Source organism: Hylobates moloch, unplaced genomic scaffold (genome assembly GCF_009828535.3).
Source record: "Hylobates moloch isolate HMO894 unplaced genomic scaffold, HMol_V3 SCAFFOLD_10, whole genome shotgun sequence".
NCBI lineage: Eukaryota > Metazoa > Chordata > Mammalia > Primates > Hylobatidae > Hylobates > Hylobates moloch.
In genome coordinates, this window is record NW_026652285.1 from 33339729 (window position 1) to 33363501 (window position 23773).

General features: G+C 52.9%; 1 protein-coding gene across 4 annotated transcripts in view; it reads right to left on the reverse strand.

Annotated features, from left to right (window-relative positions):
• Positions 1 to 23773, reverse strand: part of PAX5 (paired box 5) — a 199635-nt gene that overhangs the window by 11544 nt on the left and 164318 nt on the right. For 3 of the 4 annotated variants that reach the window (XM_032164173.2, XM_032164170.2, XM_032164171.2), the window contains one exon: positions 1821 to 1907. The exons of the other annotated variant lie outside the window; for it this stretch is intronic. In XM_032164173.2, coding sequence (XP_032020064.1) covers positions 1821 to 1907 — 87 coding nt within the window. The remainder of the gene's footprint in view (positions 1 to 1820; positions 1908 to 23773) is intronic. 4 annotated transcript variants of the gene reach the window in all.

The following is a 23773-nucleotide window of genomic DNA, read 5'->3' on the forward strand; positions in this document are numbered from 1 at the left end:
TGCCAGGGCTCAGGGTTTTGTGCCATGCATGGGCTGGGGTTCAGCTCCCACTTGTCCCCTTGGTCAGCGCAGTCATGTGTGGCAGCCCTGGGCCACCATGGCCTCCTTGGGGTCACCTCTCCATCAGAAGGAACCTCTCCCACAGGCCAGTGTCCAGGTCTCCTATGTGCCATATCCCCTGGGGTCTCCCAGCAGGACTGGGATCAGGCCTCTGCCTGAGGCAGATTTCCTGGGAAGGACTCCCAGGTTTGCTCCTCAAGACTCATCTCCCTACCCCCACCCCTGCGGAAGACACTGGTTCAGGGAGCCCACAGCTAGCCCATGCCTCCTGTTTCCTGAGACTGACGTCTGGGTCAACTCAAATAGTCCATTTAAGAAAAAAACATTAGGTAAGCGGATATCTTCATTCGATACTTAGAACTAATTTTGACCAAAACCAAAAAAGGAGTCTGAGAAGATATCAATCTGCAGATTCTGCTGCTCTTGGAGACCACAAATAAGAAGAAGCTAGGAGTCTTCTGCAAGGCTTGAAATCTCCTTGCACAGGGACCTGCAGCACTAACGGGAATTGTTTCTTATTGAATCCCCAAGTCATGCATGACACACCAAAATCCTTTGGACAGCCCAAGGCCCCAAGTGCATAGAATGGTAGTAGCAAGAGAGAAGTGGTTTCCATACTGTGTGTCTGTCCTAGCCACCAAATCAGGCTTGGGAAGGGGTCAAGGCTGAGATTACATGGCCTTTTTCACAGACCTATGGCTTGGCAGCTTGAGTTTGAAGACACCAGGTTATGACTTTTCTGAAGAAGCCTGTTTCTCAGTCCTGAAATAATTAAGGATCCAAGGAATTAAAAGGTTCTTCTTTAAGGAGGTCTTGTTAAGCTGGGCAGATAAACCTGGGTGGTCTCAGAGGGCCCTTCTATGTCTGACCTTTCACTGCTCTAAGTAGAAAATTCTTAGCTGACTGCTGGGGGAGGGCTCCACATTGCTGCCTGCAGGCTGATTGGCCAGCTCCACCTCCTAGAAGGTGAGTGACATCTTTGAGCCCATGCCTCTACTTCATGTCCCAGAACCTTTAGCTCCAACTGGCACTCACTAGCTGGTTTCATGTAAGGTCAGTCCAACAAAACAGAAGGCTCCCCTTGGCCTTTAGAAGGCTGAGTTAGTCTTGCATGGTCTTTGCAGTGGCCCAAATCTTGATGATGTTCACAGATCAGAGTGCCACCAGTCATGGATACTCTGCCAATCCAAGGCTTGAGCAGAGGGTGGGCACCAGCTGAGCCCTAAGTGGCATGCTTTGTCAGACCTCCAGCCACAGGCAACCAGGTTCTAACAGAGCCGGCTCTGGTGATGTCCATGCAGACATCACTAATCAATCACTGGGTATCAAGGTCTTTATCAAGAAGGTCTCCAGGCAGCCACTACCAATCAATTCAAGTTGGTATCCTACTGACACTTATTTAGAGAGTTCTCGCCTGAATATGTCATGATGCTTAAGAAATACAAGTTACTCACAGGTAGGCACTTTTCCTACCTTCCTCTTTCTCCTTCAATGCCCCTTTTCTCCTCTGTTTCCCTTCTGTGCCATTTTTCCTAACACACCAAAGCATCTGGGGGAGGGAGGAGGGCATGAGTAGGGCTGGAGCAGTATTTACTGCCCTAAGGCCCCCATGAAAACACCTATACTCCATGTGTCTGGGCAAGGTACCCACCCACCTCAGTGACCAGACCTCAGGATGTCGAGGGACCCAGGCCAATGAGGAGGCCTGGATGGGGTAGCCGATGGCCCAAGGGCCCTGCAGGGCCTCTGCCAGTACTCACCAAGCAGCCCCGGGTTGGGGAACCTCCAGGAGTCGTTGTACGAGGAATACTGAGGGTGGCTGTAGGGACTCCCGGAAAACTCACTCCCTGTGTATGGTGGGTGGAGAGAGAAACAGGAACCAAACGTCAAATCCAGTTCAGAAAAGGCCTTGGGTCCCAGCCAGCCTGGTTGCCAATGGCATTTGCCTCTTCCATGAGTTGCAGGCGCTTTCGTAACCAACAAAAGCAAGTCGGGTCCACATCGTTATGGAGTGGGCAGCTGTCGCTGGCATTGTCTGTATTTCTCCTCCTTATCAGTGGGAGTGAACAGTAGACTCTCACATGTGTACCATGGAACTCCCATGTCATTCCATGGCCCCATGTGCCAGATGTTCCTTGGGGCCATTGGCCCATTTTACATATGAAAAGGCTGATGCCCAGGTCGTCTCACAAAATGGTCTTGATACACCTTGCGAAGTTCAAGGCTGCAGACTGCTTCGTTCTCATCCCTGAGTGAAGCCAATCCAGGACCCCAGAATGGGCTCAGTTCTAGCCTCCCCCTGCTCCTGAGTGGCTCTGGACAGAGAACCCAAAAGTAACCTCAACCCTAGCCTGGCCCTCTGTGCTGTGAAGGCAGGGGCTGTCCCTGGGGCCTCAGTCTCATCAGGGAGATGAGACACAAACCCAGGCCCTCTGCCTGGAGGAGGCAGACAGAACTGTGCTGAAATGAAATGACAAGCCAAAGGGCTAGGGGAGCACAGAAGAGGGAGTGGTTGGGGCCTTCTGGCCACTGGGGAGGGGGCAGCTGTTGGCAGCTGTGGGCGTGCTTGGGCAGGAGCTGTGGGGTGTGCCAGGGTGTGATGAGCATTGTGGGGCATGGTGGGACCCGAGCATGGTTCATTCTGGCCAGGTGCTCATGGAGCAGTAATGCCTGCCTCTGGCACTTCCCTGGGCTCTGGGTGCCAGTCCCAAGAGAGCCTCTTTACTAGTGGCTAGGTCACTAGGAGGAGAGTTCACAATTCTGTCCCTTACCACCTTGCTGCCTTGGTCTTGTAGCTGGCAGGGCCTGCCTGTCTTCCCCCATGGCTAGGGGATCCCAGAGAGTAGGCTTCAGCCTGGACTCATTGCCAGGTGCCCAGTACCCAGCAGACTGTATTCAGTAGAGGCCCTGGAACAGGGCGTGGAAAGCTGGCTGCTGCTGGGTACACAGCATGGGAGCCCTTCCCTACTGGAGGTGACGGGAGTTACATAGCCCCATGAGCCCACCTGTGGCCCAAGCCTGCCTCCATGATCCCCTACAAGGATGCTTACGAAGGGCCGAAGGGTGAGAGATTCCAGAAGGGGCCAGTCAGAACCCGGAACCAAGAGCCTGCTCTCTCCCCTACAACCCAAGCCTAGAGGTGGGCCCCTGGGGCTCTGCCAGGTGGGGCAGGAATAACGAGGCAGGACTGAGGGGCCAGCCACTCCCACCTCCTGGGTCTAGCTGGCTTCCCCCGCACCTCACAACCACAGGCAGAGCATGTCCACACACACACACACACACACACACACACACGCATGCTCGCTCTCCTCCTCGGGCCTCTCTGGGGGCCACTCCCAGCCTGACAGGCTGAGCCTTCCAATTCTCTGTTTTTTATGCCTCAGTGGTCAGGGTGTCAGGTTCCGGCATGCAGAGGGAGAGCCTGGTGACAGTGGGCTGCAGCCGCCCGGCCCCGGCATATCCATCAGCGCCACGGAGCCTCCTGCTCCTCAGGTGGGGGAGTAGAGAGAAAGCGCAGGCTGGTGGACGGGGACAGCGCCCTCCCCTCGGGACTCTGAGCACCCATGGAGCTGCCCTATCAGAGGCACTTCTTGACAGTGCCGAGCCCATGGCATTGGGCTACTGTGGCAAAGGCCACCTCTGCGTCTTTGTTTAGCATCGCCTCTGCTGCCTGGCCCAGCTCCAAGGCCACTTCTTCCAGGAAGCCTCCCAGATCTCCAGCCCCACAAAGTGCAAGTCTCAGGTCCATCTGGCTGGAGTTAGTTCATTGTGGACATGTTATCCATCCCCAGATTGGCTTTGGCTCCTGCAAAGGGCCATAAACAGCTCCCAATTCCTTTACAGGATGTACCTAAGTCAGTGTCACCCACCATCCTTGACCCTGTCCCCACCTTCCTAGCCTTACAGTGGTGAGTGTAGAGGTCCTTGGATACCTCTTCCTCTGGGAAGCCCCTCTCCCACCCCTCCTCTGCCAACCCCAGTCTCCCGTGTGGTTCTGCAGCACTGGCTTTGCCCTGACCTGCAGGGAGTCCTCTGTGCATGGGCGTGCTTGGCCCTGCAGGTCTGTTGGATTCCTCTCTGCGCCTGTGTGCCACCCTCACCCCAGCTTGATGCCCAGTCCACAGCAGACAATGGGTGTCTGAACAATCCCTGGTTGCTCACCAGCTCTCTGTAGCACAGGGAAGCCTTCCCTGATCACCATGTTTAAAAGGGAAGCTCCTTCCACCCATCTCTCTTTCCTGCTTTTTTTTTCTCCATGGAGCTGATCACAATCCAACCTGTCTTGTTTATCCTGCTTATCTTATTATAATCTGCCTCTTCCACTAGGATGTAAGCTCCATGGGGGCAGGGAGTTTTGTCTGTTCAAGTCTTGATCCCAACCTCTAGCACAGGGCCTGGCCTCTAGTAGTCAGGAATAATTATTTGTGGAATGAATGAATGAATGAATGAATGAGACTCCTAGGTCAACCAGGCACACGCTTCCAGAGCAGACTCTCTAACTCAGGCGATGGCTCTCACTTCCTCCGTTATTAGTACCCATAGCCAGGGGTGTGTTGGACACCTGCTATGTGCCAGGATCCAAACCAATTTCTCCTATTCCATTGCCCACCACACCATCCTGCCCCTTGGTGGGAGAAATGAGCTTACCAGGGACTGGCCTGCCTGGTGTGCTAAGAGTGGTAGTGTGGTGGGCACCCCCAATATGGGGCCCCTGCCCTATGAGAGCAATACACTGTGGGTAAGGGGCATTTCACCATGTACGGGTCATGAGGCTGACCAAGAGCCTGGTTCAGCCACCTGCTGGGGACTCTGGGATCATGTCTGATTATCGGAAGTGCCACACAGGAAGCTGTCTGAGTGTAGGCAGCCCTCATCCCATGAGATACGGAGAAGCCAGGTCCTTAGTCACCAGTCCAGAGAAGGCCTGGGAACACTTTCTGGGAGTGGAAGGGACCACGTGAACCAGGCCTTGAAGGGTGGGTAGGACTTTGATGGCAGAGAGAGGCAGGCATTCCAGGCACAAGCAAAGGTCCAGCAGTGGGTCTGGACAGAACATGGCCCCTGAATGGCCAAGTCTTCCGTGAGGCCCCACAGAGGCAGCTGCAGGGCAGAGCAGGCGTGGGGCGAGAGTGTAATGCTTTTCTCTCATTAGGGCTGGGATCAGCCAAGGCTTCAGACTGGTGAGTGCCAGAATCTGGAGGACAGGCTGGAGGAGGACAGCCTGCAGTCAGGGGGCCCCTCCAGGTGGCTGTGGCCACAGTCTAAGCAAGAGGGACTGGACCTGGGAGATGACACGGCAGTGGCAGGAGATGACACGGCAGTGGCATCCTTAGGCACAAAATGACGTTCCTCATGTGCAGGAAGGATGTTCGTGGGGAAGGAAATGAAACCCCCGGTTCTGTCTTTTGTTGCGGCCTCCAGAGGTGCAGCCAACAGGCCCAAGACAAAGATCCCACAATGAACCCCTTTCAGATGACCGTGCCCAGCACAAGGGACACCATGGGCCCTTCGCCTCCTTCTAACTGACCCACACTTTTGGCATCTGTCAAAAATACTAACCCCTGGAACTGGGAAACTTTTCTTTACGTATTCGTAGAAAAGCTGCTGTGAGTCCTGGTAGGTGCCAGCTTACGTCGGAGTGGCTGTCCCTCAGTGGGCAGTGAGACCCGCCTCTGGGAGACATACAGCTCATGGCCGTTCTCAGAGGTGGTTCCTGGCGCTCTCTGGAGTGTTGGTCACATGGAAACCCCTAAGAACTCTTTCAACAACAAAACACGTGCCTCCATCTTCTTCATCGGCACTCCCCAGGAGCAAGCAGTCCTGGGGAGAAAACAGGACTGGACCCAAAACCTCATGGGACTGGGCCTGCAGTTGACACTGTAAGCTGGGCCCCAAAATGGTGCTGTGGGGGCAGAAGGCAGGTGGGCATGTGGTGGACACAGGCATTCCTGCGGCGGGGCTGAGAGCACGCTCTGCCATCAGGCCCTCTGCTCACTGGTTTTGTGGCCTCGGGCAAGCAATTGAACCTTCCAGGCGGAGCCTCCTCATCTTGAATAGGGGCAAAATAAAAGCACCTACATCATAGGATTGGCAAGAAGTAAGTGAAAGAATGTTACTGGAAGAACAAAACTACCTTTTCCCCAGGCCAAGGGGACTGGGGATGTTGGGTGGAGATGGAAGAAGAAAGAGGCTCCTCTGAAAACAAACTGAGGCCCTAAACGTAATTTTATAGCTTTCGGTGGGGCTGGGAGTAGAAGAACATTGAAGAAGTGGGGTGCCCACATTCCCATTTTCAGTTGTCTGTTGGGTGTTTGATCTACCTCTGCCATTTCTGCTCACTCACACTCAAATGCCTTGGATGGCCGGGTAGGTGTTTTCTCCCCACATGGAAATCAGAGGAAGGAGCCAGCAGGGTTGAGATGAAAGAAAGTGGCTGAAGAATGTCCCGAGAAGCCTGGGCCTGAGGTGAGCATTGGAAAGTGAGCCTCCACCTGGAAATGGGGCAGAAATCCTAAGGAGAACATAGGATTTTCCCACTAGGTGGCAAATGAGGGTTTGAATCCATTTTACCTTGATTTCAAAGTGCCAGGTGATGCTGGCCAGCTGTTGGGATTATTGGAATCAGAGAAAGGCATGGTGGGGCCAGAGGAGGCAACTGCATGAGCAAAGGCAGGGAGGAGGGGCGGGCAGATGGCCCACGATGGGATTCCAAGGCATCTGGGCTGATTCCCCTTCTCCAGCTGCTGTTGACAGAATTAAGAACAGAGGGCTGGTCCCCTTCTAGGCCATGCTCCAGGCCACACCCAAGGTATGCTCTGCTCTCTGCTCTTGCCCAGATCTGGCCACATTGGAGGAGAAGACAGAAAATGGCCTTTGAGGTCACACAGACCCAAGCTCCAGGCCGGCTCTTCCTCTTCCAAGCTATGTGGCTTTGAGCACATGCGTTCACCTGTTGAGTCTCAGTTTCTTCATCTATAAAATGGAGGGAAGGAAAATCCCTACTTCTTAAGCTATGGAGAAGATCAAATGACTTCATGTTTGCATATGCTCTTTGCAAACCCCTGTGTGGTGGGGACTAGGTACCTTCTCTCATTGAGAGAGAACAAACTCAGAAATTCTGCCCCCACCCAAGCCCTCTGATCCCAGCTCCTCCCCCTGCCCCTTCACCCTTTGATCCTGGGCAGGTGGGAAGAGGAAACCCAGTGACAGAAAGAAATACAGAGCTGCAGAAGTGACAGAACCGGAGGGGATTGGTGAGATCCACATAGTCAACATGCCCTTGTGTTGCAGATTGGGAAACCAAGTCTCAGAAAGGAGAAGGGACTTGGCAGAGGCCTGGCACATGCAGGTCCTCAGCCAGGAAGACAGCAGGGGAGGACTGCATGGGAACTGTCTGGATGGCAGCCTTCGGAGAAAAAATAATGATGGTGAGACTAGAAACAGAATGCTGGCAGTCAAGGAGCAGCTCCGGAGGCCACGGTACCTCATCCTCACAACAACCCCGGTGAGGAGGACACGGAGCAGAGGAGCCCAGGCTGGGGCAGAAGGAACATGGCTTCTCACTGGGCATCTCAAGGCTGACAGTCACTCCCAGCATTCTGCCTAACCCCGAGCAATGCACTTCTTCCTCCCTTCATGGAACAAATTCATTTTATGTTGAACCTCACCAACCTGTGCCATCACTCATAGTCACAGATGATCAGGCCTGGGATGAACTTTAGAGATACGTTCCCTCAACCTTTCCATCCCCAGGGTCTTCTAGCCAGTCAGGAACAGAGCAGGGCCTGGGACCCTGGCCTATATTCCCAGACCCCAGGGATCCCACTATCCCAAGGAACACCTTGTTGAGCTGGGCCAGCAGGGGAAAGGGAAATCTTCTCATCACACCCTCCTTCACCCCGATGTATTTGAAACTTTTCAAACATACAGCAAAGTTGAAAGAATGTTACAGTGAACACCTATGTAGCCACCACCTAATTCTACCACCAATATTTTCTTACGCTTGCTTGTCATATAGATCTCCATCCCTCTAGCCTTTCCTTCATCTTAATGTGTATTTCATTTCCAAGTAAATGCAAACATTAGTACGATTTCCCCTAAGTACTTCAGCATGCATATAATTAACTGAAGTTCATTATTTGTTTACAAGTTTTTTCTTTGGATACAAAATTTACACATAATGAAACACACAAATCTTAAATGTGCTATTGCTGTGTTTTGACAAATGCATAGATCTGTGTGACCCAAACCCCTACCAAGATATATTAACAGAACATTGTCAACAGCACAGAGAGAAAATTCTCTCATACTGAAGAAGGGGGCCTATTGACCAACTGAGAACCAGCTACCTGGGGGTGTAACTGAGTCATCCCCCCATGAACATAGAACTCTGAGGTTAGCACTGACAGCCCCAAACCCCAATGGGTGAAAGAGCCCCTGACCTGCAAATTCAAAGCTCCTCCAAAGCCACTACACAGAACAAAGCTAGAGGAATATATGCTCTTTCCTCAAAGACGCAGAGAGAAAGCAGAGCCTTAAGAAATTTCAGACAAATGGTGGGTTTCCCCCAAACAGTACTGTCTTCCAATATAGAAGACGTGACTGTAAAAACCAATGCACTAACCAGAGAACACTGATTAAAATAAAAAGTTTAAAAAGGGGTTATGATAAGATGCACTTAATGCAGCTGTCCTGGAGACCCCAGAGGCAGAAACATCACCAGATTCAGAGGTGTTTTCAGCTTCCCCTTCGCTCAAAGCTCAGAGATGGCAAGAAAGTCAAAGTTTCCTAAAATTCTCAGAAGTGACAGGTAAACGGGCTCAGTATAGCTCTTAATTAACCCAAAACGACACCTGCCAGATGACGGGGATTTGCAGAGCGCACTGGGGGCCGACCCCGTCTGCAGATGGTGGGCTCCCACCTCTGCTCCAGACCTTGGCCGGCTGCAATTAACATACAGAAAGTCTTTCAAAGTGACTTCGCAGCCAAGTTCTGTTTCTGAAGGATTCAAACTGGGCTTAGAGAAAATCTTTGCAGAGGAGGAGGAGGAAGAAACAATTTAAAAGGACCATGAGGTTTCTTCAGCTCCTCTGCATGGCTTTGCAGAACTGCATGAAGTGCACGGTGGCTCAGGGATCGGCGAGTACCCGGGATGTTGCGGGACCAAATTGCTGACGACTAGAGTGAGCGTAGGCACGGCATCACACGTAGGCACGGCATCACACGTAGGCACGGCATCACACGTAGCCACGGCATCACACGTAGGCACGGCATCACACGTAGCCACGGCATCACACGTAGGCACGGCATCACACGTAGCCACAGCCAGGCTTTCATAATACACACGTATAGACACTCCCGATATACATGTGCACATGCATATAATGTATATGTGTATGTATACGTAACAACATGTATAATATTTATAATACACAGATGTATGTATGTTGGATGTATACACATACACATACACACACACTGGATTCTGGAGCTGTGTCAAAGCCTCTCAGAGTGACCCTGGGCAAGTCATTTCTCACCAAGTCTCAGCTTTCTCATCTGTAAAAGTGATGTGTTTGGAAGAAATTGAAATAAGTGACCTCCAAGGGCTTTCAGCTCTCAGAAGCTGTCTTCACTGCACCCACGCCGAGCCTCACCCCCTCGCAGGCCAAGGCTTCTCACCATCCCTCTCTCCACAGCAAGACCTTCCTGGGCTCCCAACAGGGAGATGAAAACCCGAGCTCAGTAAAGGTCAGCCTGTCAGCCCCAACAGCCGCGCATCGATCCATTGCTGGGAAAAACCTCTCTCCCACCAGCTCAGGCCAGCCACGAAGGCCTTCAGAAAAACAGAGGGAAGAGAAAAACCGAGAGAGAGGGTGAGCATGAGGGGCAGAATGCACAACGTGTCTCACTTCTGTTTCTCCCGAGAGCCACAGACCCCACAGCTGGACGGCAGGCCTGGGTGAGCCCCAGGGAGCCTGGTGTGGAGGCCAGGACTCTGCCACCTGCCAGCTGTGCGGTGGCCAAGTGGCCTTTCTGGGCCTCAGTGTGGTCCTCTGTAAAGAAGAGGCTGTTGTGTCCCCTTCCTGTTGTCTACAACTACAAAAACCCAAATCCAAGGATCCTTCAGGGAATTCAGTGGAAACAAACTCCACTGCTGCATCATGGTGCCTCTGTCACAGGGCACAGGTCCGACTCTACCAGCTGGCCATCCATCACAGGCAAGAGCTGGGGGCCTCGGGACACATGGGGCCAGGAGGAAACAATTGATGGGCTCCTGGTGTTTGAAAGCGGCAGGTATCAGTAGCCACAGGACTTCCATCTATCTAGATCTGTTGTCCTTGCCTCCAAGACTGACCTTTCTGTAACCTGCCTGGCCCCTGCAGGCATTTTCATTTGAGATCCCTGGCTATGCCATGGCACATTGTTAACAACTCTGGTCCAAGTTTAATCCACTCTGCTGCTGTGGTCTTATTCCAAAATTCTGTCCTGTCCTGCCCTCATCTAAGCAAACAATGCGCATGTACAAATGACCCCCCTGAAGCCTCACTAGGGTGCAAGATAACACCTGATTTGTGTGCATGCGTGAGGTGGGGAGGGGGGTACTGCAGTGCCCTGTCCTGGGAGTGCCCACAGGTAGCACTTTGTGAAGATCAACACCCCAGACACCTCCTGGTGGCGGCCAAGGCCCTTCAGGGGCTGGTTCCCATGGAGTTTCCCAGCCATACCTCCCACTGCCCACATCCTCCACTCCACCCCCACCCACCACAAGCCATATTCCAGGCCAACCACACCACCAGTTGTTCTGCACACCTACTCCACGGGGCCATTTCCATCTCTCATGCTGTTTCCTTCATCCGAAACACCACCTTCCTTCCCTTCCTCATATCCAATTCTCCTATTTGTCAAGACCCAGCTCAAATACCACCTCCTCCAGGAAGGCTTTCTGGATTAATCATCCCAGCTGAGAGCAGTCCTCCACTGATCCCTGAGTCCCTAACCCTGGGTCTATCACTGCCCATGTCCCAGGGCACACAGATTCAGGGCTGTCTGTGACCCTGTCTTGTTTCCCCTGCTGTTGGGTCTGGCTTCTCCTCAATTGCAGGAACCAAGGCTGCCCATCTGTGACTGACAGGTCCCTGCAACCCCGCCCCCAGCACAGGGCCTTGCCCACAATACCAGTGCAGACTGAGTGAGCACTAAGTGTGCCCAGCAGATGTTCCTTGAGCCAGCCCCTTTCAGAGACAGAACAGAAAAGTTCGCGAAATCCATGCTAGAAAGAATCAGTGAAACACCAGTCCCGATCTTTGCTAGAAACATGGAGACAGAAAGGCAGAGAAAGGGAATAAAATGCACAGAAAAGAGAAGTGGGCTGTGTTTACTGCAGGAACCACCGTGCAGGTCCCATGAGTGAAAAGGGACACTGGTGCTCTCCTGAGTGGCTTAGCTCCCACCCGCAGGCCTCTGTAGGCCTCCCCTGCCACATAATGACAGCACTCAGTTCGGCTCACTTCAAAAGAGCGCAAAAGTACAAGCTAAAATAAAAAGACACAACTTTTCTTTTTTCTTTCTTTTTTTTTTTTTTTATTTTAGGCGGAGTCTCGCCCTGTCGCCCAGGCTGGAGTGCAGTGGTGGGATCTCGGCTCACTGCAAGCTCCGCCTCCTAGGTTCACGCCATTCTCCTGCCTCAGCCTCCCCAGCAGCTGGGACTACGGGTGCATGCCGCCACGCCTGGCTAATTTTTTGTATTTTTAGTAGAGATGGGGTTTCATCGTGTTAGCCAGGATGGTCTCGATCTCCTGACCTTGAAAATACACAAATTTTCTAAAGTGAGAAGCAAAAAAAGAGCAGTACCAGACTGAAGCTGGATTACAAAGATAGGAAGGCTCTAGGTTTTTTCCTTAGCACCTTTTCTCTGCATCCATTTGGCCACTGACATATGCTTGGCCTGGAAACCTGAAGAGTTTCTTTGAACGTCCAGAATGTTGTCAGAAGCCCCCATTCCAGGGCCTAACCCACTTGGCCCCAGGTTCTGCAGAGTTGAGTAGGAATAACATTGAATTGCATTCCCAGGAAAATCCAACTCACGTATTCATGATAAGGGTCAAATAAACTCACTAGGTTCTCGTGTGTCTAGCCTCAACTGGGTTTGTACAGGCAGTCATACACATTTTCCATGGTTCTACCTGGAGCAACTTCAGAGCTGGAATGAATGATTTAAAAGCTAGGGCATGGTAGAAAGTAACATTTCTCCCCCAGTTTCTAAAGTTCTTCACTGTCCTCCTTTGCTAAATTTGGGGAAAACTTATCTTAAGCTTTGATTTGGAGACTACGTTTTACTTTTAGACTCATATACTGGTGATGCTCTGTATTTTGGTAACTCCATTGAATTCAGCATCCACTGTGGTCCTACTCCATTCAGAGCTCAGAGCTAGGCCCCCAGTAGGGCATACTCAGTAAAATGCACCTAGGCTTCAGTCCTCAGGGAACTGCCTGCATTAAAGGGGATTCTTAGACCCAAAACTAGACATTTGGGTGCCAGCAAAAGGCAAGATGGATTCAGAAGCAGAGTAGAAATGGAAATTCATTCTAGCTAGGGTATCCAGGAGAGCTTCCTATAAGAAGTGGCTGCAATGTGGGCTTGAGGACATTCAAATGTTGTCATTTACCAAAATCTGTCCCATCACCTGCCAGCCCAGGCTGCATTGTTGAGTCAAAGTGTACTGCCTGTGTCCTCAGGGAGGGGAGTCCTCACTTTCTTCCAAGCAAGAGGCCAGTAAGCAGGACGCACATGGTGCTGACATGGAATGGGCCACAAAGACATGCCTGTCCTTGCTTTCAGCTCCCCAACAAGGCAGCTGAGAATGTAGGACACTGGCCCATAAACCCAAGACTCCTGACAGCTCTGAACCACGTCATGGTTTTTGTAAATAATTGTAGAAAGGGGAGCGCTGATTTTCTGCACAGGCATTGAGGGCAGGAGTGGCTGCCACTCCGTGTTGGTAACTGGGAGGTGGTTGAAAGCCGCTGGGTGTGCAGCCAGTCAGTCCTGGCCAAAGCCCAGCAGCCACTTAGCTGGGCAGCCTCGGAGAAGTCTCCTGAATCTCTGAGCCTGAGTTCCTAATTTGCAGTATGGTAATTACAACACTCAGAGGACTAAATATTGATGCATTTCAAAGTCCTTTGTGAATTAAAAAGTATTATACAAATGTGAGGAGCTATTTGATACTTAGCTCAATCCTTGGCACATAGCACATGCTTTGTGTGTCTATTGCAAAAACCGATACATTGGGACCTTTTTTTTGAGAAAAATTATATTTCAGGATGTTTTTCTCATATTTCAACAAATGCCTAAAATTCTTGATTGTCAGGAAAGCCTCAAACTAGGAGTCCGAGTCCCTGATCTTCCGTCTCTACCTGTCCCTTCCAGGTTCACTTAGCCTCAGTTTCCCCAAATGGACAATGGCAGGGTAGGAAACAGACAAGATTAGTTTCCAGTCTTTCTGCCACTAAGGAATAGTTTTCCTCCCTCCAATTTCTGCCCAAATGACTCTTTGCTTGTTAAAATTATGAATCCAATCCCATACCTTTTAAAAATGTTCTGTGAGGCTTTTTCTGTGTTTGGGCAAATAGATCATTTCCACAAGGCTGACTGGAAAGCTAAAACCAGCCCCCAGCCTCTATTACTGGCTCCCAGCCTCCAAAAATTGGCCCAGCCCCCTCCAGCTTGGAGACCCTCAAACCTCCTGGCACATTCCCAAGGCCTTCAGGAACTTCTTCGATGACTTACTTTCCTGTGGCCCAGACCTTGGCCTGTCCCTCAGAGCAGCCAGGGGTCCTCCTTGGAAGAAATCACCTCCCCTGGCTCGGCTGGGCTCAGCGCTGAGGCCTGAATGTCCCGCCGCTGACTAATGAGACGGAGGGTGAAGGTGTCATACCTTGCTGGGAAGTCGCAGTGCTAGTCCCGACCTGCGCTGCCTGCCATCAAATTTTAATGCTTCTGCTGACATATTTATGGAATGCCTCACCAAGTGTTTGCGAGGAGACCAGACAAGATTTACCTCCACAATTACCACCAGGAGGCTCGGGCTTCACTGTGTGCTGAGAACCCAGCAGCACAGAGGCCCCGATTTCCCCTGCACCCCGAGGAGCGCGCTCAATTCTGCACACCTTTCCTGCCCCCAGCAAGCCAGGCCTGGGGCTGGAGGAGGCCGAGATGAATCAGACACGGTCCCCGCCCACGGAGAGCCCACAGTCTGCGGGAGGGGCAGGCACGCACATAAATTACTTGCAACCCTGGGAGGCCAGGGCCAGTGTGCTGGTACAGGTACCAGAGGCAGGACGGGCTGAAGTAGGGAAGGGAGAGTTATTTCTCCTAACAGAGTCAGGGTCAAGGAAGAAGCCAAAGACCCAGGCTGGACCACCCAGCTGCTTCGGCTCTCCTGGTCACTCCTCTGGCTGGAAAAGCTCCCAGGGCCTCTCCCTCCCTCCTCCTGCCAGCCTCAGGGTCTCAGTGGCCCCTCTCCTTCAGCGTCTGCACCCTACATTCATTCCTTTGGGGTTCTCTCTCCCAAGGCTGACTGAGAGTGGGATGTGCCTCCCACCCACTCCCCGGCTCCTCACCCTTCCTCACTGTGTCTGCAAATTCCTTTAAGTTTTACTGCTCTCCTACAGCAAAGCTGCCCTGAGGGGAGGTGGAGGCGGGCAGGAATAATGCAGTGACCCGGGCCAGCGGCTGTCAAGCCTTGCTGCACATTAGGAATCATCTGGGGCTGGGCATAGTGGCTCGCACCTGTAATCCCAGCACTTTGGGAGGCCGAGGCAGGCGGATCACGAGTTCAGGAGATTGAGACCATCCTAGCTAACATGGTGAAACCCCGTCTCTACTAAAAATACAAAAAAATTAACTGGGCGTGGTGGCAGGCGCCTGCAGTCCCAGCTACTCAAGAGGCTGAGGCAGGAGAATGGCGTGAACCCGGGAGGCAGAGCTTGCAGTGAGCCGAGATCACGCCACTGCACTCCAGCCTGGGTGACAGAGCGAGGCTCTGTCTCAAAAAAAAAAAAAAAAAAGCCATCTGGGGGCCGGGCATAGTGGCTCACACCTGTAAGTCCAGCACTCTGGGAGGCTGAGGCGGGTAGATCACGAGGTCAGGAGTTTGAGACCAGCCTGACCAACATGGTGAAACCCTATCTCTACTAAAAATACAAAAATTAGCCGGGCGTGGTGGCACACACCTGTAATCCCAGCTACTCAGGAGGCTGACGGAGGAGAATCACTTGAACCCAGGAGGCAGAGATTGCAGTGAGCCGAGATCACGCAACTGCACTCCAGCCTGGGTGACAAAGCAAGACTCTGACTCAAAAAAGAAAAAAAAGAATCATCTGGGAAGCTTTAAAAATCCAGATGACCAGGCCATATCCCACACTAGTTCACAGGGAGCTCGGAGTGAGAGGGGGCAGATGGTAATATTTGTCGAAACTTCCAAAGTGACGCCAATGTACAGAAAGTTTGAGAGGCAGGGGCCAGGCACTTGGTATTCAGTGTGCGGCATGTTAGAAGACCAGCCTCCTGCACCCCCCCTCAACTCTATGAAGCAGAATCTGCTCTATGAGATGATCCCCGATGATTTGGGTGAAATAAAGCTTGAGAAGCACCGATCCATGTTAAAGAGTTTCCCTAGTGTCCTCAGAGGCATGCTGGTGTCCAGTTCCCATGGCCTCTGAAATGGGGCCCCTAAGGAGACTGACTTCTAAGCAGGCAGCCACCATCAGCTAACCACTAAGAAGGGCTGGCTTCTGTGGGGGACTCCAGGCAGGCCACAGGGCAGCTGCCACCATGACTCAGTGAGCTTGACAGGGCCATTCCATGGAGGGAGCTGAATTAGGATGACCCTCACAGCTCCCAAGGCTGGACCAGGAGGCAGGAGCCCCATGCAGTCCTGTGCTGATGAAGACCCATTTTTTCTAGGAGATTTACACTTTCATATGTATCCCCTGCGACCAGCCCACACACCTGGCTGAGAGACAGCTCTGCAGGGAGGGAGTCAGCAGGAGGGGCGGGGAGGGAAGAGGAGGGGAGGAAAGATATCTTGGGAGGCCGAGGAAAGAAAAGTGAAGAAACCACCTAAGAGGGCAAATGCAGGGCTCAATGGGAGGGGCCCAAAGAGGTCCTGAGGAGCCCTGGTGGTATCTGCCTTGATACCAGGCCCGCTGCAGACAGTCGCAATTTCATCCATCCGTTCATCTGTCAGATATTGACTGAGGGCCTACGAGGTACCAGGCCCTGAGGATATAGCCCTGAACAAAGCAGATAACAATCCCTGCCCTCATGGAGCTTATATTCCAGTGGTACAAACAAAACAGTAAACCAGACAAATAAAAACGAAGCGTCCAGCATGCTAGATAATGATGGGTGCTAAAGAGAAAACGTGAAGCAGGAGACAGAATAAGAAATATTGGGAGGAGGTGGAATTTTAGATGGAGTGACCGGGATGACTCCACTGAAAAGGCGACTTTTGAAGAAAGAATGAAGGAAGCAAGAGTTTGCCATATGAATATCTGTGGGAAGGGCCCTCCAAGCAGAAAGAACAGCAAGTGCAAAGGCCCCGGGACAGGAGTGTGACGGGTGTGTGGGTGGGACAGCCAGGAGGCCTGTGTGGCTGAAGAGAAGCCAGGGTGGGGAGGGGGAGAGAAGGCCAGGGAGGGAAGTGGGGAGGGGGGAGATGGGTCAGGACTTTGGCCTCTACTCTGAGTGTGCACAGGAGGGACGTGTCCTGACTCCGATTTTCACAGGCTCGCTGCGGCCGCGTTGTTGAGAATAGACTAAAGGGCAATGGGGAGACCAGGAAAGAGGCTGTTGCAAAGATTTACTGTAAGACTGACCTTTCCACTGAGTGGACACCTCTGGCCCTTTCGATCCTAATGCCACAAGACTGGGAATGGCCAGGCCATGTGGCTATGCAAGCAGAGGGTCAGCTGGCCAAAGCCAACGGCACTCACGGAGCGGGGCCAGGTGTGTGGAGGCAGCTGGTAGAGGGAAAGCACGCTGGATTCTAGTCCTGGCTCTGCATGACCTTGGGCCAGCCCCTTCCTCTCGCTAAGCCTGTCACAAAAGCCATAAAAATGGGTCCCTACGGGGCTGTGGCGAGGATTCTACGAGAGGATGGGAGTGGAAGCTCTGGGTAAACTGAGGAGGGATGTGGGTGCGGAGTCCTGTCTGGCCACAGACCAGGAATGCAGGAGGACGATGCATCCCGATTCTCCACTAGGGGGAGCCTGGGCAATTCTCCCTCCCGCAGCAATGAACTTCGCAGGCAGCAGTCCGGCCTTCCTCATTTCAGAAGTCCCCAGCACCGCCTTCTGGGGTGGGAATAGATGTGCCCCTGAGAGGTCCTCATGCTGCCTCAGATCCTGTGGTTGGCAGATCGTGTTCTCTCCAAAAGGTGTTCCACACAGCCCAACAGCAGCGATTTGAGAGGCTGGCACGTGGATCCATCATGCTATGACCCCCAGTAAACAAGCCAAAAAGAAGATGGAAAGGAAAAGCAACATAGGAAAGAGAAGCCACCCCTGGCTGGGGGCGTTTGGTCTGAAACAGGTAGGTGGGCGGCTTTGGGTTCAGCCCTGCCCAGGTTTGCATGCGTGTTTCCCATCTTGGCCCACAGCTTCTTTAAGGTGGCTCCTCACGTGTTCACTGGGCATCTGCCCTGTGCTAGTCTGTATGCTGGAAGCGGGTGGTCCTCCAATGCAGCAGAAACTCAGGCTCATAAGCTCCCACCTACTCTTAGGGTCTCTTTCACTTCTCCATTTATCTGAAAGTTAAACAGGCCCAATAAGATGCCCTTAAAACAGGCCAAGGGGGCAGGCAGGGCAGGCATGCAGGGAAGGGCAGGTTGTTCATTGCACCAGAGTCACCGGCTGACTGGACAAGTGGGGACTGAGGTCCAGCCTGCTCTATAGCTGCCAAACCCTAAGTCCTGGCATGTGGCTTCATCTGCTCAAGAGAAGGAAGGAACAAGGTGCTGAGAAACAGCCTGGGGGACAGCCCAGGGGAAACTTTAAGACAAACCCTACTGCATGACCTCTCCCTCCTGCGGTAGCTGCTTCACACTGCTGTCATAGATCAGGAGAAAAACATAAGGATAAGTACAATGGATCTTCAAAGACAGGCCCACCTGGGCCCACCTGGGTTCTTTTTTTTCAATCTGTATTTATTTTATTCTTTTATTTTTTAGAGACAGGGTCTCACTCTGTCGCCCAGGCTGGAGTGCAGTGGCACCAGCATAGCTCACTGCAGCCTCAAACTCCTGGTCTCACACAAGCCTCCTGCCTTGGCCTCCCCAAGTGCTGGGATTACAGGTGTGAGCCACTGTGCCCGGCCTCAACTTACATTTATTTAGTGTCAATGATGTGCCAGGTACTATGAGAGGCACAAATCATCTGTCAGGTGATGTCATCATGCCTTTCACCGATGCAGAAGCTGAGGCCCAGCACAGTTCAGGAACGTGCTCTAGGGCACATTGCCAGGCAGAGGCAGGCTCCAGCTCTCAGGCCCCTGTGTTTTCTCTTGTTAAAAGGGCTCTAGAACCAGTGAGCCTACTCGGCTCTATCCTGGTACTATCACTTGGGCAAGTTACTCTGTGCAAGCCGATGCCTCCGCTTCCTACTCTGTGAAATGGGATAACATCAACAGCAGCCTAATAGGAGCATTGCAAAATACAGGCAGGTCGGGGAATGAAAGGCAATTAGTGCAGGACTGGCATATAGAAGTGCGCAGTAGGGGCTGGGCGCAGTGGCTCACGCCTCCAATCCCAGTACTTTGGGAGGCCAAGGCGGGCGGATCAGGAGGTCAGGAGTTCAAGACCAGTCTGGCCAACATGGTGAAACTCTGTCTCTACTAGAAATACAAAAATTAGCCAGGCATGGTGGCATGCACCTGTAGTCCCAGCTACTCGGGAGGCTGAGGCAGAAGAATTGCTTGAACCCACGAGGCAGAGGTTGCAGCGAGCCGAGATTGCGCCACTACATTCCAGCCTGGGCATCAGAGCGAGACTCTGCCCCACCCCCTCCATAAAAGTGCTTAGTAGGTGTCAGTTACTGCTACAAAGCAAGCCCTTTTCCTCACAGGAGCCCTGGGGAAAAGACCATAAAAAATGCAGGCTGAGGTACAGAGATAGAAAGGTGACTTCCCTCTAAGGCTGGTAAACCGACAGGCAGGGCTATGGCCAAGGGTGCCAAGTCCTGGTCCATGCAGCTTCTCAGCCTCCCTAATTCTCCACTAGAGCCTGAGGAGTTCCAGGAGTGGACCTGGACAGAGATGGTCCAGGTATGGGGGAGGGCGAGGAGCAATGTGTTAAGTCAGGACTGGAAGACAAAGAGCGGGGAGCAGGGCAGGACTTGAACTTGATCCTTGTGGATGTGCAGGTGGGAGAAGGTTGCCCAGAGTCCTCATGGGGCCACTCTCAGAACCCACCAGCTGTGAGGGTCCCCGTGCTCCAGCCGGACCCTGAGTCAGGGGACCCCAACTCCACCCTCACCTGCCCCCATCGGCAGAGGCCAGCTAAGGCTGGTGGGCCTGAGCGTGGGCCAGCCTCCCCCCTCAGCCCACCTGCCTGCCTGCCTCCTCCGGCCCGGCCGGCATGGTGGCAGGCCCTGCCTGCTCCCCTGGGAGCCTGCCGCCAGGCCTGATGGCGCTGACAGAGGGAGGGAGGCCGCCAAGCTGTCAGTCTGGAGGTGCCCCTCGGAGCCCCTCCTGGCTGGAGTGAGGAGGGTGGGCCGGCGCCGGAGCCGGGCTGTCAGGGCCTTCACAGAGACGAGGCCGGAGAGGCGCTGCCTGACAGCTCGCCCACCGAATTAGGACCATTTGCATGCTAATTTCCAGCGCTCTAACGGGCTGGCAGGCGGGCTGGGGTGTGGAGAGTGTGCAGAGAGAGGCACCGCGGCCTCCCCGCCCGCGACGGAACAATGCTTGACTGATCTAGCTGCGTTAACGAGCAAATTATGGTAATTTTGTTATTACAAATGCATAGAAATTTCCAAAGCAGGCAGCCATTCAGGGCAGCTCCCTGCTCCTCCCCACTCCTAAATACAGAGCCCCCTATTTGCACACACGGGCCAGGCACCCACTTCAAAGACCAAGATTTCCAGGTGCTTCCCTCAGTTCTCCCAGGAAGGCCAAGGGTGAGCCCGGCCGGAGCATCCATCGGGTCAGCAACCCTCAGCTTCTGAGCTCCCCACACCTTGCCCTCTTGTCCCCCAGTAGTCTCTGCCTAGCCCCTGGGCCTAGCAATCCTGCAGAACCTCCACATGCAAGCTGGTTTCTTTCCATCTGAGCAGGTAGCATGGGCGATTCTCCTAGGTCTTGAGAAATTCAGTCATTTCTGTGCCCATTCTTTGAACTAGGCCCAGCACCCAGGAGGGACTCAGGGATTGTCTGATGAATGAATAAGTGAGTCAAGGAAGGAGGGAGGAAGGGAAGAGAGGAGGGAAGGCAGGGGGAGAGGCTGGGGAGAGAGGGAGAGAAGGAAGAAATGGAGGAAGACCAGAACATATCCCGCAAATGAAGACAATCAGGAGACCCCACACGGCCAGCTCCCTGGTGGTATAATTAACCCAAGACTTCACCAGTGGAGTTTATTTGCCAACTAGTAACCCCTCCCAGTATTTATAATTGTCCACTGTCAAAATCACAATTTGTCCCAGTTTTTCTGGTAGTCTTTTGATTAAAAGTATATTTTTGGAAGCCTGCTCTGGAATGCATGCAGACAGGAGCTGTTTCCAAAAAAGTGAGCTCCCAGCTCCTAGCAGTGACGCGTGGGTTGCTGCAGGAGCAGGGCTGGGCACGAAGGACGGCTCAGTGGTGCCACGCTGTGAAAAGCAAGTCTGCCCATCCTTGGGCAGATGGGGTGGGCCTGCGTCCACTCCTGCCCCCACCGGGAACCACTGGCAGTCCTCCTGTTTTATGACAGGGATTTCAGGCTGGGGCTGATGTTATTGAAAGGTCAGGAAGCTGCCTCAAATCCATTTTGGAAGTCAGTGGGGAATAAATCATCAGTTACGGAGGAAACCAGCTCCTGGTGGCTGAAGAAGCGCGGGCGGGCCGGGCCTCACCAGGAAGTGTTCGAGGCAGAGGCCTAAATAGAAGCCAAGACTTCAGAACCTCAGTTGGGGTCGTGGTCAGATTTTTCTATCTGTCTGATTTTCTAACTGGGTCCTAGCTTCCAGAGGGAAACTGAACCCAGGAACAGAAAACAATCATTTCTTTGTGTCTGGCTACCTGACTCTGGGTGGGGGAGCTGCGGCCCTGGCGTGCCTGCAGGTCTCCGGCCAACCTCGGCCAGGCCTGGGGAGCCCACCGTTGCCTGGATCCACTGAGGCACAGAAGCCTGAGACCCTGAGAGAAGATGTTTTTGTGGCTGGCCAGGTCCCAGGGCCTGGGAGAGGATCTGGGTTCAGGAAGAGCACAACAAAAGTTGGGGTGAAGGTAGGGGTCTTGATTTGGGTTGCTGTGAAGCCAGGGCATCCAGGAACCATCCTTTTTATATCAGTTCTGCACAAGGATAGGAGACAAAATTGCTTCTTTTTTATTGCTTCGGTGAGGAACTGAGGGGGGTGGGGACAGTAGGGCAGAAAGAGGGCCACCTGGCTCTCCCTGTGACTTGCCGTATGACTTTGAACAAGTCCTTTCCGCATCCTCATCTGCACAGCCCTCGGTTGATTTCTAAGGTTGAGTCCAGCCCTGTCCATCAGTGATGGACAGAAAAGCAGCTACAGAACACACAACGGCCTCTCCAGTCCTCTCTGAGGTGGGGTTAGAACACGCTCCACACAGGCACAGCCCAATCTACACAGGGCTAACAGCCTTCAGAGCCTCTCCTGCAGAGCAGATTTCTCCAAAGCCAAAGGCAAGGGCCTTGGCTAGGGCCTCTGTGGAATCAATGTCTTTGCTGCTGCCCCCAGTGGCCGGCTCTCCAGCCCTCAAAAGGTCCTAAATGGGGTGGTGGGGGGGCCTTGGCTGGTCTCCTGCTTCCCAAGGCTAGATTCCAATTTCTTTGCATTTGTTTTTCCAAATGTGTCTGGCTCGTTCCTGGGGAGTTCTTCTCTACCCAGGAACCCCACACCCGCAGTGCCCATGGAAAAGCTATTCATTCACAAAGCTCCAGGGCAAAGTTTTAGGGTCTATGGGAAACTGCTTCAACCCAAGACTCCTCGGTATACACCTGGTGTCCCCGCTAAGACCTGCTCGTGCCACACCCTTCTTTTGCATCACACCATGAAAGCAATTTCTGGGCTGTAACACAGTGTTTCTAAGAGTCACACTCCGAATTGGCACAATCCTTCCCTTGTCATCTAGACTGAACCACTTGCTAGCAAACCATTTAAGCCTCAGTTTTCACCTCTGTAAAAGGGGCTACCGTGAGGCTCCACTGCAATTACACATGAAAGGGACTCATGAATAGCAAAGCTCTGTCCAGGTGGGGGTTCGTCTTCTTAGCATCATTGTGAACAAGACCCCACGATGGCCACAGCGGTCAGAAACCCTGCCCTGGCAGGACAATGCCCAAGGCATTTTTGGCCTGGGATTGCTCTTCAGGCGAAGGGTATGGTAACACAGTTGTAATTTCACATTTTTCCTTCCTCCCTCTTTTATCTCTCTTTCTCTTTTCCACTCCTTCCCTCTTCCTTTCTCTCTTTCTTTCAGCCCTGGATTTAAGTCTCCCTGTTTCGGGCCCTTTATTTGTGCCCGTTGCACATAGACTCCTTATAAAGAAAATTCATTTGTTCAGGGTCACCGCATGGTTTTTCATTAAAAACAAATTACCCGCATTCAGGGAGGACATCTGGGCTTCGCGGGTCCCATTAATGACTATATTTCCAGCCTCCCAGCCCGGTTGGGCTCCCCTTGCCTGTCACCCCGCGTTCCCGGCCCCGGGAGGACAATGAGAGTGACAGTCAAGTGAAAGGGAAAACATGAGGGATGAGGGCGAGAGGCGAGTCCCCCGAGAGGGGAAGGAGGGAAAAGTGAAAAAAATAAATAACTCAAACAGAGGGTAACAAGGGCCATTGTCTCAGCATCTTCCTGCGAGAAGCCAGAGCAAATATTGGAAGAAGGACTGGGGGCATTTCAGTGGCGCTCAAGCCCTGTTTAATTACAGTCGGACCCTAACTTGCCCTGGACTCTGGACCCGGCAAGATGGGGAGGGGCATGTGCTGTATTCAGATAAATCCCACCCACAGCTGCTGAGCACCTACTTCAGGCAGCACCTACTGCAGGCAGGGCCAGGATCTGAGAGGAATTCCAGGCAGCCCTGACCTCAGAAGCAGCCAGGAGATGGGCGCACGTGGTCCCTATGGCAGACCATGGGCAGTGCCCTGGGGGTGCACAGAGTGGGGAGATGAGGGACTGCGGTGGGGGGGCTTCCTGTAAGAGAGAGCCTTTAATTTGGGTCTAGGAGCATGTGTCAAACACAGACAGGTGAGGATGGGGAGGGAGAAAGGAATATACCAGAATTCCAAGTGTGAGCTCCCTAGCGTCCCAGCAGGAAGAGCTCCTCCTGGGCCATAAAAGAACTCGAGTTAGGAAGGCCACCCATGTCCCTGAGGGGGCACCTTCCCTGGCCCCAGAGCCCATAGATAGTCCCCATTTCCTCTCAGTCTCCATGGACACCGGGGGCTCAAGAGACCCTAAGTTCCAGGCCCCAAGCCCAGCTGCTCCCTG